Below are 16,274 nucleotides of genomic sequence, written 5' to 3'. Positions count from 1 at the left end.
CTGAAATGATGCAAGCAACGACATTGAGCACTAGCAGAAAAGCATAGAGCTGATGGCACAGATATCTTAGGGGCATTTTTTTTTAAAGCAGGTGAAGTTGAGCTGAGGATTGAGGATTCCTCAGCCATACATTGGATACCATATTTGATGCAGGAGTGACGCAGCAACAAATCGGAGTAGAGGATTCCAAACTAAAGGAACATTGGTAGTTCGGTATGTCGCTGCATGAAAGTGGAAGGCTTGAAAATTTAGCTATTTTATCATCATTGATCGCCACATGTGGTTGCCGTAACTTATGGCACCTCTTTAAGCAGCCACCGCTTTTAGCTGCGCGCATTCCAAGCTTCTATCCCACAGGAAGCGCATTGAGTGGAGTCCACAGCGTTCTGAAAACATTATTCACGTAGGAAGAATACTTTGAGATTCCGGATACCGAAATTCTCAGAATACCATGGAAATCTCATCACAACCTTACTGACAATTCCCCCTACTGATGCTTCTAACTTATGACACATCGCAGATTATTAAGTGTCGTCAGGCACTCAAAACTTGTCGCAGCTTTGAGTTGTCATATGCTCATGTATAAATACTGGAGTCTAAACCATTTTATATATATATATATAATAAATAGATGAGCTACTGTATATGGCGATGTGTGTAGTATGTAGGCATGGAGAGTGTAATAAATCACCTAAATTTCTCGCCTGTCTCAGTTATTCAAGAATTAGAATAAAAATATTTAAACCAAAAAGACATGGTGCAGAACCCCATATACTTCATTCCTGAACCAAGAAAATTTATTAAAATAACTTTGGCCAATTAATATTAGACTGCGCAACAGGTGATATTTGAACAGCAGCTTGCCAGAAGACATTTTTTTGATGACAGTGTGTACAAGTTTAGATGTGTTTTGACGCAAATATCTAGCCGCTTAACAAATCTGAAAACTTACTCCGGGAAGCGCAAGATCTGCTGCCTGTTGAAGGAGCTGTGCAGGAACCGATCTCTGGAACTTCTTCTGTGCCCTATGGAAGATTTTCAGGATGCCGTTCCATTCTGCAAATGACATGCATAAGGGATGAACATATTAAACAAAAAAGCCTATTTAACAAAAAGGGGCGACAGTCACCAGTCACTCTCTACCATTTTCCCCACAGGTTTTACGAGAACCTGCATCGTTAGTTTTTTCTTTTCATCAAACAAGAGGAGTGTAAAAACCACGTGCACGCACTTGAACAAGCGCCCAAACGCTGCGTGAAGTAGACGAGGCGGCTCAAAAAAAAAAAAAAAAATCAGGTCTTACTTTGCATGCATCATGGGTTCAAAATACAGAAAAAATATTTGCAGGAAAGAACTCTGCTGCAACAGACAGGATACGGTGGAAACTCCTGTAATTGTCTGTGAATTAAATAAAGCCCAGAAATTAACTTTTTAATTTTCACAAATAGCCTCAGCCTTCATGTGAATATTGTGAGCGAAAAATTCCCCGTGGTTGAACTCAGCTATACATTGCTATGCGGAGTGGAAGCTCAGTTAACCACGGTTAGACGTTTGTTCTGCTTCGTTTAAACCATGGTGTAGTTTAAACTACACCATGGGGTCACGAAGAGTCAGACACGACTGAACTGAACTGTAGTTTAAACTAATTATTACATGTCCGTGGCTCCGCACATCACGCCAGCAGTCTGGAGCGTGGTGAGTCGCAAGGTATGACGTCACGGACATCTCTGTGCCACTTGAAGGTCAAATTTTTGTCGCCAGATTACCTTGAAGTTTGCCATGAAAAAATAGAACTTCCGCTCTAAAATCAAGGGCATGGTTCTGGCAGGTAGTTTTTGGCAGGTGCCATGGCCATGTGATCTCACAAGATCCTATGACATGCTATATGAGTTGGCAGCCGCTGTTGCACTTCGCCTTTGAGATGAAAGGGTTTTGGAAGGGAAGACCCTTGGATGATGATCGAGTTACTGTCACGCAGGCACTTTCGTAAGGGCTTGGTTAAATTTTTATCCTCTGTCTGGTGGTCTTGTACCTTACAACCGTGCACTAAATAATGACTATGCATGGGTGTGGCAATAAAGACATACAACTAAAGGGTTACACTGACTAGGAAAGTAGCAAGGTGAATTTATACGAACAAGGATCCACAAGAGCCTGGTGTCGTTAATGGGAGTTAACACTGTCTTGTCAACGCTTGCAGGCGAAGCTTAACTAACCCCCAAAGTTTTTGACAAGGTCCTAATGAATACTTTCACAACAGATGTAAAGAAGACTTGTTTTACACAAACTGACTGAGAAAATGCAAGAAGAGGAACTGCACGCATGGCAACAGTTCACGAAGATAAATAAGCAGACTTACTTTTCTCTGTCAGTCCTATACCCAGGTCACGGCTCAGCATGAAAGGATCTGCGGATAAAACCCCATACCACGACTATATTCAAGCGCTCAGTGGTCTCTTGGCATGATTATAAGAGACAAGTCACCATTGCGAGACAGAGGCAACACAAACTTATAATATTCGCCAAGGGTATGCACATGAAAAACAAAGCGCAATGGCCAGAAATACATCCTCATTACAGTTAACAATAGTGCGATCTACTATTGTCATCCGCTTCCCAATGGCAGCACCGTGCATGTGAAAGTCATCATAAGGGCGCCAGGTGGCGACTTATCCTGACTGGAACTTAGCCGTAACACACTGCGACACTGACACGCGAAAGTGCGAGTGGACATCGTTGATAGATTTATGTTCGTTTCTTGCTGGGATGTACATATCCGTCCTCGTCCGTTACAAAGGGAACAGCCGCTATCACCCAGCACGCATGCTTCCCGCATTCAGACCAATCAGCGCACGTGCCCTGGCCGTTTGTGGAAGAGAATCACAGCAGGAGATTGTGGTATCTTGTAACCCTCTATTGACTACCAAGCAGTAACCACTGAGAAACTGTCAACGAGTGAGCATAGACAAGGCAGGGCAACCAGTGTTAAGGGGAGATGCTACTCGAAAACATTTTTTTCTTAATATTGATGCTAGGTGAATGAAAATTGCACCACTTATAGAGATTGATCTCCTCTTTCTAAATATGCTTTTAGTTTTAAAATAGCTTAATGTTTTCATATTCTAAATGTCATGCATAAGTGAAAAACAATGCATGTTTGTGCAGCTGCTGTACACAGCAGCAAGCATGGTAGGGCAGAGCCAACTAGTTCTTCTTGTCCCCAACACTCCACTGAGTGCAAATAAGCAACATAGCAACATTCCCTTGGCATGCAATGTTTTGAGACAATTTTATATCTGGTGCCTTGTTTTTAGTGGCTAGCACCAGATAATTTTTTTAATTTGCATGCCCAAAAATACTGCTGATTGCATTTAAACCTAGATACTTGCATTCTACACATCCTAAAGATTATGCATGCCAAATTTGGTGTTGATTGAACTAAAATGACGACATAAAATATTGTGCACAAAACTCATATTCGGCCCAAAATACGAATTCGAGAAAAATGCGATTTAAGGATACAAAAGCTGTTTATTGCTGTTGTAGCAGCACTATCTGCATGAAAATTGCACACAATGCAGGCCAGGGTATTATGATACAGTGCACAGTTTTAGAATTCACCAGCATCATATGTTGCTCCCACAGTGACATTGTGAGCAGCATTCTCAAGGCGTGCTTTCTTGGCTATTTAGTGATGCTGAGACCTTGCTTCTGTCAGCCACTGCTTTGTAACCACAAGGTGCACATTTTTTGTTATGGCATTAAACTCCTTATGGTGCACTTGTTTCGGCAAACCAAGAACCACACAAAATCGGGAAAGTTGATTGTATCCAGCACCAATAACGAGCGCCGCAACCCCTGCATTGACGTTCACGGCAAAAATCTCCCTCGGGCTGGCTGAAGGGCGTCGTCCACCGGAGCTGCACACCGCGCACGACTACGACACAACGGACGTGGCACACGCTACACTGCTGCAACGCAGCTCTAGAAACGACGAGAGTCCTTTTCACTTCTTGGCCAACTCGCGAACGGAAAGTTAGCACCGTCTGCGCTCCCGACATGCTGCTCGCTCGCCAGTGCGTTCGCGGCACCGATCTCGCCGATAAAGGCACTCGCCGTACTAGGTCTCCTCAACGCTCGAAGATCCTTATCTTCTTATCCAATGCACTGACGAAATCGTCTAAGCTGTCACTGAAACTTCAGTGCCCAGCCGGCTTCGAGCTGTCAAAAGTGTCGCCTCCGCCGAGGTTAGGCCTAGCTTCCGCGGACGTCTCCACTGCACGCCGTTTCACTTTGCCGGTGACTTCCCTTGAACGCGTGGTTTGATCGATACTTTCGACACCGAAAGTCACGTTTCTTCTCGGATTCTATCGCAGCGACGAGCACGAAGATGCGTGAAATTTTGAAAACACGCCGAGAGAAAACTAGCGAGCAAGCGTGACAGCGAGCTACGCGTCGCATGAAGAGCAGACGAGCTATGGCCGCTTCCCACACTGACAGCCAATGGCGTGGTCGAAATCGCACCACGTGATTTAAATGGCCAGTGAAAATGCTAGGTTTGGGCGGCGAAACTTTTTTTTTTTATTACTTGCTGGGGGTTTGTGAAGCGGCAAAGCCAGCTTTAGGGAGAAAAAGCGTAGGCCTGCCGCCTTGCAAAATTTCAGTGGCGTGCGACGCCGCGATCTGACGCGTCACGCGCTTGAACATGGGTCGTATCTGCCCCTTCTTTAGCCACCTTGCGTGCTTTAACAGACTTTTTAAATGATTTCGCGACTGTTTTCGACTCTGATTTTTTTATATATTAAAGAGGAAGGATCAGTGTTGCTGAAACGGTCAAAATCACAAAAATGACTTTTTTACTGAAAATCGCCGTTTTTCGACCCGCGTCTCCCCTTAATAGATGCTTGAATGGTAAGCTTATACCACATAATGACCTCCTCGATAAAGTGCTCCGTTTTTGAACTGGCAGCCCTTATGGGACACCCGAAGGGCCTGAACACATACAGGACACATTTATCCTTCTGTCAAAGCCATTTTCTCCTCATCAAACAGTCTGCAGATCAGTCATTGTTGTCTTACTAATATGAAAGCATACTTGTATCTCGCACTGTTATCGGCTCAAAGAAACCTGTCCTGCCTCTCACTTTTTCATAAAATATACTACCATAACTAATATGAAAGCATACTTGTATCTCGCACTGTTATCGGCTCAAAGAAACCTGTCCTGCCTCTCACTTTTTCATAAAATATACTACCATAACTCCACATTGCATTACTTATGGGTTCAACCACCATCCTACATTTCATTTCGCCGTAACCACAGTCAAAAGGTAAACACTCCACACTCAGACACAGTTGCCTATTCCTACTCCACACTCAGACACAGCTGCCTATTGTAACTTGTTTCTTCCCTGGACCTGCAATGATTGTAATAACCTATCTGCATCCCTAACAAGCATAACTGAAGAAAAATTTATATCTGCGCTGCACGCTTTCTTTCTTGCCTAGTATTAAAACTTCGTGTATGGTTATTTCTTTATCTTCACTGTATTCTCTGTTTCTTATTATATTGTTATATTTTTGTTATTTTTTTTTACACTTATGCCATCTTCCTAAATTATGCATGTACCTCATTCTTTTTATGTGCGAATTTCTAACGAACTTTGTTTTTCAGAGACTTGTACACTTATTGTGTTAACCTTCTGTTAACACGATACAGGGTATATGTATGTATATATATATATATATATACCCTGTATCCGCACCCTCCCTCTCTAACGTACATCGGTACCCTGAGGGTATTTTAAATAAATAAATAAAAGCCAAGGTACCACCATGTAAAAGTGGCATTTCAAGGCAAACAAACAAGTTCAACAGAGACTGATGTAGGCTTATCAATACTGAATAATACAGCAATAACGATCAGCCTACACTAATTAGGTGTTGCTACGATGCAGTACCAAATCTGGCAATATATGAGCAGGTATTGTTTGTTATCACTGCGGAATGATGAAATGATAACCCAAGTAACCTGCGCAAAACAGGGTACCGACAAACCCAAGTTCATGCTCTGATAAATAATTATAAGTGATGACTATACAGCTCGTTCAGTGAGAAAGCCGTCTGCGTCGTAGTAGCAGTAGTAATGTATGTAACGACATCTCACCAAACTCTTAATGGCATCTCGCCAAACTCTTTGTAGGTTAGATTGGATAATTTTTAGGTTCGCATGACATATGGCTTTATTTTTGCACTGTTTTTTTGCAAAAGCAGCAAGCTGTACAAATTTCATGTATAATAAAACAGAATTAAACATTATCGTTTAGTATCTCTTCCATAAGCACAAGGACTCACCTTCGACTGCAAGCCAGCCGCTATGCCAGCATTTGTCAAACTTGGTCAATGGCTTCCTCTGGCGGATGCTCACGACATTAGCCTCATAGTCAAATGTGTTCACATAAAAATCGAGCATATCCAGCCAGAGTTCTTCGGCAGACTGCTGATTTTGGCCATACTGCGTCCACGTGGCTGGCTGTACATGGATGCAACAAGAACAAAGAGTGGGTCAGTACAAGTCAATAGGAGAGGTGTACATAATGCCAGTGTGATCGCGATAACCATGTGGTCAACTATTTTCTGTTTCGGAAAAGATCCTACATGCATCTTCAAGTTTCATTTATTTTCTATTCTGTTATGCACTGGACGCATTTTCTTTGGGCTCTTGGAAGACTTTACTTACCAGGTCATCTAGTCTGTCAAAAAACCAGATGTTCCAGCCTTCAACTTCCTGCCGGGGTATCTCTTCTTTCTTTCGATACAGCTGCAATCCACAAGAACGAACTTCTGTAAAGGCATCTGGGCACATGCCTGGTCCATTGAGTAGCCAGGTATTCGTAAGGATGACAGTGTTATGAGACAAAACATAATAGAATCTAGAACACAAGGACAAGCTCGAGAAAAAAATGATAGAATCTAGAGTATAAAGGCTGAAGCTCGAGGAAAAAGTCTATCGGCAGGACATGCACTCGAGAAACATGTATGCATAGTGCTATTCTGAATCCCCTCCATGACTCTTCTGACAACTGTGTGTTCCTGTCTTAGTAAATCATTTCAGGGTAAAGGCACTAGGCCAATGCTACTTACGCGATCAGTAAAAATACAGTCAAGAAAAGACATGGCTATTATGTCCTAAGTCCATACCATCAAAAGCCTGATTAAGCCCATTGTTCAACAAAGGTCTCTCCCATACCACTTCTACTAATCCGGTACTATGAGGATATACCAGCTACGACCAGCTTATCTCAGTACACTAAAATCCCAGATACCCAGTCACTGTCAGTGTGTTGGTTGTGAAGTCAAACCTAAATCATTTACACCAAGTCTGCAACGTGACCATTCCTGGATATAGATTGGCTTCGACAATATCCTTGCTTTGGCCAGTTGGTGCATTTCTAACGTCGTAACAAGGAAATGTAAGAATAACCAGCGACTATAGTCTAAATACAACAACCCTGCAGGGTGTAAAACGGGAGTAATATGTCCTCTGGCACACTCTGTACTTATCCTGGGGTAGATAGTCATAACTAAAAAATGTTGAATACATATAGTTGCCACGGGCCAGAATCAATATTCAAATTATAAGAGGTTCTCGCATTCACCAGATCTTAACCACGGTTTCAGTATCCTATAATCACTAACCTCAAGATTTCTAATGCCACAGTTAGATGTCTCCTGTGATTGCTGATCACCTCTAATTATTTTTCAGATGGGAATAGGGCTCTGTTACCAATGGCTTAGCGTTTTGTACCACGAAAATCTGCCCCGTGGCTTAAAGATAATACCTTCAATAAGAAGTACAATATATGTTACTCTCTTTTTACTCCTTTACAGAGTAAATGATGCTTAGGGTGTACTGTCTGCTTAGTGCCCATTTAGCAATTATCCTATCCATGCACTGAATCATCATTCTGGTCTTGACGAGCTGTGTTCAGTAAGATTGCTAAGCAGCTCTGTTTGACACACTGAAAGAGTTGCAATATTTGACTCTACATTTTTTGTATAGCTTCAGCGCTTGAGTGCTACTATGGTGGCAAGGTAATGCGAGACTGAGCATGAAAAAGCAGTGACGCAGGCTAGGTTCCACACTTACCTCCTGGAGCACTGGGAGGACTGGTGGCTGGCATTGTTGGAGGTAATATATTATCAGTAAGATGAAGCAGTATGAAGACAGGCCTCCCTTCGAAGCATCAGCTAAACACTTCTCATGGTAGACATTCTGAAAAAGCAACCAACAGGGGCATATGTATTAGCGCAATGTATTTCAACTGGGGCCACCATAGTGATATCAACATGACCCATTTCTTGACTTAGGGCAATACTCTTATTGCCTTTAATCTGCATCTGGTTTACTTTCGCTACATCTAAGCAAGTGGTGTGTTTCCAAAGAGCAGGGAATCCAGAGGGAGCCTCACCAATATAACCTATGCATTACCAACATGGCAATACTATATGTATGTATGCATCAATGGTATAGCTGGAGCACCCAGTTTGAAAAATGTAATTTGAAGCAAGATTCGGACATACAAGTGTGTTCTATAGTTACTGTGCAGTGACTCAAACACTGAAATGCCTCCCAGGAGCGTGTGGTTCATATAGCGAAAGGGTTTACTGTGCACGGGAACAAGGAGCATCATCTCACAACTCAGGTGTTACCGTCCTCGTCTCATACAAACAATACTGTCATTTACATTAATAATAATAATAATACTGGTTCACAGGAAGGGAAAGGCACAGTATCTGTCACACTTGCTCTGTGGACACCTGAACCGCGCTGTAAGGGGAGGTGGTATGAAAGTGGATGGAGAGAAAGAGGAGCCAGTGGAGGGCTTCGAAGTAATTTCGACCACCTGTGGATCTTAACGCGCGCGACATCGCACAGCACACGGACGCCCAGCCACCGCGGTAGATTAAATTAATTAAAAATTGGTTTAAGGGAAAGGAAAGGCGTGGTATTTGTCACACCTTCGTGGACACTTGTACCAAGCTAAGTGAATGGAGGTGGCATTGAATGAATAGAGAAAGCTAGAGGTGCCATAGTGGAGGGCTCCAGGATAAATTTGACCGCTTGGCCTTTCGCTGGTTGTTGTGGCTGCAAGGAGAAGAAAAAGAAAATGCACGGGCCTAGCTGCTGGCTCTGTAGCTGAGCCACCTCCGCTGCCTCGTGCGGACAGAAGAAAAAAAAATAGAGAAGAAAAAGAAGAGGGAGAGAAAGACGCGCCTCAACAACAGCCGTCGTCCACCACCGAAGCGGCGGCGGGATAGGCGAAATGAAGTGGTGTCGTACTGTGCGATGTCAGTGTACGTTAGAGATCCCCAGGTGGTCAAAATTACTCCGGAGTCCTCCACACCTGCACCCCTTTCCGCTTTAATTCCCATATGCCTCCCTTCCCTTACGGCATGGTTCAGGTGTCCACAAAAACAAGTGTGAAATCTATTGCGCCTTTCACTTCCTGTGGACCAGTTATTATTTTTTTATTATGACCTCTAACGTGCACTGGCATCGCACAGCAAATTGATGCCTTGGTATGTCTTTTCTATCAAAATGCAGTCGAGTTTAACCCGTTTACTCTGGATAGTAGCCAAGCATCTTGACCGTTGAGCCACCAACGCGGGTTTCCAAAGACTACATATGCTACAGTGTTCTTATGCTACCATGGACGCCATAGCAGAGGGCTCTGGAAATATTGACCATGCACCTGGGTTCTTTTTTAATGTGCACCGAAATAGCATAATACCTACTTGGAACAAAGCCAGGGGTGCATGATGATAAGCAGCATTTTTTTTTAATTCGGGTTGCGCGTAGGGGGTGAAATATTTCCTAAACTCTGATGTCATGGGTATGGTGGTTGCTATTCGTTCCAGCGCACCCGCCACCACTTCACATGGCACACTCTAGATGCGAAATTCGCCTGCTCCTCTAACATGAATAGACCATTGCTGCCCGGCTAGTTGGTGCTTATCCATGAATGACAGCGCTTAACCACATGAACAGAGCAAAGAACACATAGCGCCTGTGTTCGTCTTTTACGTTTTCTTTACTCCGTCCGTTAGGTTAGGCGCTGTCGATCATAGGCCTGTAACGTTTGACCTATTTACCGATGCCGCATCTTTTTGTCGGTGGCAATTGAGAGTCATTCGTCGTACCCTGCGCGTCCGATGGTTCAGCTCGTAGCCCATGGAGAGAATCCGTTACAGCAATCTTCAGTCTGAGCGCGCACGCCAGCCGGAAGTTAAACCACCTGCTTGACGACGTGTTTGTGGGAGGAGCATATGGTCCCAGCCTAGTCTAAATTATTGAGGCGAAAGCCTTTATAGGCTCATGGTTCACCAGCGTGTCCGGTCGCGACAAATATGACACACTTCTTCGCGAGATTTCGCGGGATAGCGTGAGATTGTGACGTCATGACCGATGCCTTCACCATGTGATTCACGCATATATACGAAACTGACCCCGTTGAGCGACCGACCCAGGGGACCATGCGATGCTCTTCATTTGGCGCTTCCTCGAACACGTCAACTTGCATCATACAGGAGACGCAGTAAAGCAGGAATCAGCGGCGTTTCAAACAAAGGCCTTTGCCTAATCGCGCTTTAGTTGGCCCAAAGTGCCCACTAGAATAATTTTTCCCATTAACTGCAGCGCGCTCCGGCCTCTGAATTGAAGTGAAAAACTTGGGAGACATTTTCAGTTGTCCCTTTTTCTTTTTATATATAGCAGCTTAGTCAAAAATTGTTGCGCGAGGATGATGGATCATTCAATATCTATCAGTACTTCTGTTTTTATATGCTTCAGATGACACCCATTTCAGCAGACTTTGAACTGTGTTTCGACTATATCGAAAAGTGGCCGCTGCTGTTGAAATCGAACCTATGTCCATGCATGGGTGCAGCGGTCGAGCGCACTAACCACTGAGTCACCACGGCGGGGAGTAAATAGAAAAATGCATACCTTCATCAAGTGCTTCATTGTGAGGCCAAGCACTCGAACCCTGGGGTCAATAAGGCTGTACGCCTTCAGCAGCCGTGTGTTGTGATAAGCCTAGAATTAAGAAATGTAGAAGAAGGGAAAATCAACTGTCTATGCTTCTTTGTGAAACTATCCGGGAAGCAAATTCCGGGAAGCATCTCGATGAGATTCCCAATTGGTAAAGTAAGAGAAGAAGGAATCTCAGTCTTATTAAGCAACAGTAGGAGCGTATAACGCTTTATAATCTACAGAAATTTTCTGTTAAAAAGTGTTAAACCTTTTCCTTGCACTCCAAATAATATTCATGATATGCTGGTGATTACGTCGAATGTTGGCTCAATTTTCCTTATTGAGGCTCGTTTTTATGTTTGTCATGCGAAAAAAGCTCACTGACTCTAGTTTCCGAATATTCTAGCCTGTAATCATTCGTTTCTGAATTTTACGCGGCAAAGGAGCCTTCTGTGCCTGACATCAGCACCAGAAATGGCTGGTGGCGACAGTAGCAGTCTAATTTCTTTAAGATGTCAGTTTTCATACGATCTCGCCTCTTTGTCACCAGAAAGTGCTAGTTCATCAATGTAATCAATCCTCAATTAATCTTAGTGTCCGTTTAATGAGAACAATGAACCTGAATTACAGGCAGGATGTCATAAGGTACGTACCAGCGTGTTGCCAAAGCTAAGGTCGCATTCAAAGCCACTGGGGCGGTGGGTGAAGCTGATGAGCTTCACTCTGGCCCAGGGGTTAGAACGGATATCGGTAACGCCGCGGTGCCATTCCAACCGTCTGACCACTTTTCTGAGGATTCTTGCGGGGTCGGGGTTCTATGGGCCACAACACATTTTACTCAGTTTTATGAAGACATCCTTGCTCAATCATTTAAAATAGATGATAATTCCATCTGCTCACCTCTTTCCCACGATCGCGCCCTAGTGTGAAGCACATGTCCACATCGCTGCCGCACAATCCGAATCCATTGCAAGATGACCCGTACATCTTCAAGGAGACATCTGCATATATACCACACAGTGAGATACGATGCGAATCACAGCACCTTCAGTTCAGCAACGACCGTTCCAGTCCGGCCATGCCAAAGAATATTCGTTCATAATATCACATTTAGAAGGCTAGCTGTATGCACCTAATGCTTGCTTACAGTAAACGTCTAACAGCAAGTTACAATCAGTCCAGGCAATAGAGTGATTAGGTACCCATTAATTTTGCATGATGGAAAGGTCACCGTTAGCGAAGGGCTTTACAGTAATGAGTTATGCCTGTGTCAGCAATTGCTGTCCGCTTCGCAAGTTAAGTGCATGGTAAGAACTGAAGAAAATCAAAGGAAGCACGCTATCAGAAAAGTTAAAACTCAGGTCCGGGTAACAACAGTGTTCTCCGCGCAAGGAGCGGTGCAGTATCATTAAGTTTAGTTTAGTTTAGTTTATGGGGTTTAATGCCCCAAAGAGACTCAGGCTATGAGAGATGCCGTAGTGGAGGGCTTCGGAAATTCGACCACCTGGGGTTCTTTAACATGCACTGGCATCGCACAGCACTTGGCCTCCTTGCTTTTCGCCCTCATCACAAAGCGTCCGCCGCTGCAAGGATTCGATCCCGCATCTCTGGGCACTAGGCAAGCGTCCTAACCACTGCACCACCACGGTGGGGCGCAGCATAAATAAACATGGATATAAAGGAATTAATAGAAGTCAGAAATATCTTTTTATGCAAAAATACTTGAAAAATAAACGTGCTAGTGCCTGAAAATACAGCGGAGCGCTTGTGGAAATGGTTCTCTCCTTTGTCCGGACTGCTGACAAGTATCAAGCTGAACATCCAGGTACGTGACCCACACGCTTGCTGGGCACGCCACGAAAAGAAATTTTGCACGTTCGCGTGCGGTTTTCTTTTGGGGCACTAGTACATCAAAACGCGCAGGAAATGTTTACCCTGTATGGGGAGCCAACATGTTGTTCCCTATAGTACAGCGGGAAAATTTTCAAAACCTTCTGTTCGTCGCTCGCTTGTGCGAGAAAATGCCCAGTGAAACTAGTGCAACAATTCTTGCGTCTTATCATATCCTCGCATTCTATTCAAAATGGGTTGCTGTTCATGTGTTACGTCAGCTAGACCTCTGAACGAAACGATGCCAGCAGAAGCGCCCTCTCACATAATCCGGGATGCGCTCAATATAACACGTTTAGCAAGAAACCACTTCAGTGTCTTTCTGGCTCAATATGGCTGCCTCACCTGGGAACCCCTTGCGAAGGAAGTGCTGCAGCGATGACATCACTTTCTCTCGAGCCTTCATTTGGTCGCTTGATGGGCCATGTTGGTCTGCAGGGCGAAGAAGCAGCAGCCCCCAAGGACAACTTGAACCATGCACACTTGTGATCGAATGCTAATGTGTATGTCGTTCAAAAAGAGCAGTTGGAACTTTAGTGAACACAGTTAGAATCACTTTGAATGTGGTTGGTTGAAGTCACTTTCGAACCTGTTCCAGATTATGCTTTCGGAAAATATCCAATTATACGATACACACACCGCAGACGTAATCATTACGAAAAACTGTTTTTCTTATGATTCTACTGCAGTGTCACATCTAAAGTCCCAACGCCGTAGTGGAATGCTCCGAAAATTTTTACCGCTTGGGGTTCTGTAACGTGCACTGACATCGCACAGCACACGGACATCTTGCTTTTTCGTCTCCATCAAAAAACGGCCACCGCGCCCGGAATCCGATCTCACATGTTTGGGCACAGTCGTCGAGCGCCCTAACCACTGCACCACCACGGTGAGGCAATCTAACGTTGGATCGATGATATAGGACGCATATTATTTTCCTATCGTTCACAAATTCTTTACGGGGGAATGTCGCAACGAATTGTTACCTTCATTTTCTGGCTTCTGATGTCGTGAAGGGCACTAATTCAAAATAATAGACGGCGATTCTGACCACAAAGCACTTCTATCATAACAAAGCACTTCTATCATACCTGTCCCATTCGTGATAGTTTGCATAGTTTAGTTTGTCAAGCTTTGCGGTCCCTACGTCGATCGCTGGGTGCTGTTTCGCGACCGCCGCGCCTCAACTTTGCCGGAAGGCTCGTCCTGCCGACCACGCCCGTGGAAGCTGCTTTGGCATCACTTTATCATCTGCACCGTCACGATTACACTGCTTGTACGAGGCCGCAATCGCCTTTGAGGAGATCGTGCGCGTTTCTCGCTGTTACACCAGACACCACCGGCTACGCCATTTTCGGGCCATGGAGCATTCGGCGCTTCATAACATGATGGGGCGATGCCGCGTCCCCTGCGTGCCTTTTATCTCTACCTTTCTTCACATTTTAGGCCAGTAATGAGCGTGAATCTAAACATTCTGCGTGTCACGCTGTGGCTGTGATGACGGACCGGCGGCGCGCTATACCGGCAGCTAACAACTGCGACCGTGTCAAAATGGCGCCAAGACGCGAGCAGTCGACGCCGGCAACTAGGCAACCAAAAGTCGCCACTTTGATGACGGCTTTCAGAGGACGTACTGAGGACAATACCAGCGTGTGATTCGCGCAATTTCGAATCCTTTGTTTTCCCACTTCAGCGGCTTGCTCGTCTTCGCGAACCGAAATGTGGGGATAGCCTGAATCGCGATCTTTCGAACCAGATTGATAGCGGCGGAGCGCGTATTTCTCGAAATTCGGGCGTTCAAACTCGGCGTCATTTGACCTCTATTTAACGGGCAAATGCGCAGATTAGGGACTTTGCAACGCTATAGCGTACGAATAAAGCGGTATTGTTCGGCGAAATCATCGGATAGCTGAGGAAATATATCAGCTAGGATCCTGAAAATGAAGCGATAAAAAACCTTATTCTTTTTTTTTTTTTTTTACAGATTTTCGGCCGAAAAGAGCCTTGAACCAAGTGCAACATCAGGTAATTCGCAAAATCTGGGGCAGCATGCTTAGCATACTGAATTTGGAAATTAGAGGATGGCGCTTCGGGATAACAAAGATTACCGCTGTAAGCTTTGAGGCATTTTATTTAAAGATCGCAGAATTGTTCCCCCTTTTCTATGAGATGGCTGAAAAGCTTATGTAGCAAGTTTACGTACTTTAACAGCAACTAAATAAACAGGATCCAGTCGGAAAAAAAGTGATGAAAATTTTCTGATGTTACGACAAATATCTGTGCGGTTTTTTACGGGAAACCTGTTGTGACAACAGAACATGCTGTAGTAACATCAGAAATTTCTGTAGTTACAACAGAACCATGCTACAAAACCACAGACAACAGCAATATACTACAGAAAAATCTGATGGTAACGATAGAACTACAGGATATTTTGCCGTATTTTTGACACAGTTCTGTAGTTTTTTTTCGACTGTGCTGCAGATTAGTAACTCTATTTAAGCGGGACCGCACACGTACGTATATTGATTGATAAGCTGTCCATATTGAAGTGACGTAGCATTTGTTTACAATTATTATTTGCCAGGACAAAATGCAAATGTTTTATACCGCGCATGTTGCTTTATCTATTCCCCCCTTCCTCCTCCCGCCATCACCTTCACCGGTCTACAAAAATTCCTCGACACACTCATGGGTAGGAATTCCGCTCAAATATTACCATCTCCGACGGCGATTAAGTTGCCAACCGCAACAACCACGTACGAAAATCCTAGAACAGTAGAAACGATGTATACACTCACTTGGATCCACTAATGTGTACCAGCGCTGGCCGGATTCTCCCCGCTGAAGTCCTGCCTTGGCAGGGCCGGCCGGTGTCTCTTTACTGCTGGCTCCGCCCACTCCTAGAACCGGGTTCAGAACGCATCACAACGCACCCATGCCTGGCGAAGTTTGTATGCAAACGCATATCTTCTGCAACTTGGCAAACACCATGTCCGGACGTCGTGGTCCAAAGAGCTTAGCATATCGATCGGTTTAATTAGCCGTGACATGAGGTCGCACTTGAAGCTGGCCACTACATATTTTCACTTGACCAGATAACAGTGGCCTTTTCTGAGCCCCTAATGGTTAACTGCAACTGCATTTTGGGACTAACCACGTGTGCACGGTCAAAATACATCCAGGGGATACTGGTCGCCTTTGGCATAAAAAAAAAAAAAAGAAATAGCACATGTGCCGGTGACCGTTAACATGTAACAAACAAAAAAAGACATTTCATTGCAAACGATGACGCCGACTTTATCTCGCTCACAAAGAATTACTGCACCAAAGCTTGCAACGGAAACAA

At 44.3% G+C, this 16,274-nt stretch overlaps 1 protein-coding gene across 1 annotated transcript; it reads right to left on the bottom strand.

Moving 5' to 3' along the window:
• Positions 1 to 931: 931 nt before the first annotated feature.
• Positions 932 to 13,990, bottom strand: LOC146182286 (terminal uridylyltransferase 7-like). The gene is made up of 10 exons (XM_084575925.1): positions 13,666 to 13,990; positions 13,271 to 13,357; positions 11,936 to 12,036; positions 11,689 to 11,850; positions 11,009 to 11,098; positions 8,150 to 8,275; positions 6,740 to 6,820; positions 6,355 to 6,532; positions 2,360 to 2,407; positions 932 to 1,056 (listed from the first exon to the last, which is right to left on the bottom strand). The coding sequence occupies exons 1-10, from the start codon at positions 13,730 to 13,732 to the stop codon at positions 932 to 934; spliced, it is 1,065 nt and encodes a 354-aa protein (XP_084432051.1). The 5' UTR covers positions 13,733 to 13,990.
• Positions 13,991 to 16,274: the final 2,284 nt, after the last annotated feature.

Source organism: Amblyomma maculatum, chromosome 8, assembly GCF_055883805.1.
Source record: "Amblyomma maculatum isolate TAMU_Amacu chromosome 8, ASM5588380v1, whole genome shotgun sequence".
Lineage (NCBI taxonomy): Eukaryota > Metazoa > Arthropoda > Arachnida > Ixodida > Ixodidae > Amblyomma > Amblyomma maculatum.
The sequence above is the reverse complement of the archived record's forward strand: the minus strand, read 5'-3'. Positions and strand labels throughout refer to the sequence as shown.

Bases quoted from the DNA above. Each gene is read 5' to 3' on its own strand.
- LOC146182286 (XM_084575925.1), bottom strand. From the start codon at position 13,732: ATGGAGACGAAAAAGCAAGATGTCCGTGTGCTGTGCGATGTCAGTGCA. The intron at 6,821-8,149 runs GTAAGTGTGGAA...TGTGGATTGCAG, and splicing joins TCCTCCCAGTGCTCCAGGAG to CTGTATCGAAAGAAAGAAGA. The intron at 2,408-6,354 runs GTGAGTCCTTGT...TTTTATCCGCAG, and splicing joins CGGCTGGCTTGCAGTCGAAG to ATCCTTTCATGCTGAGCCGT.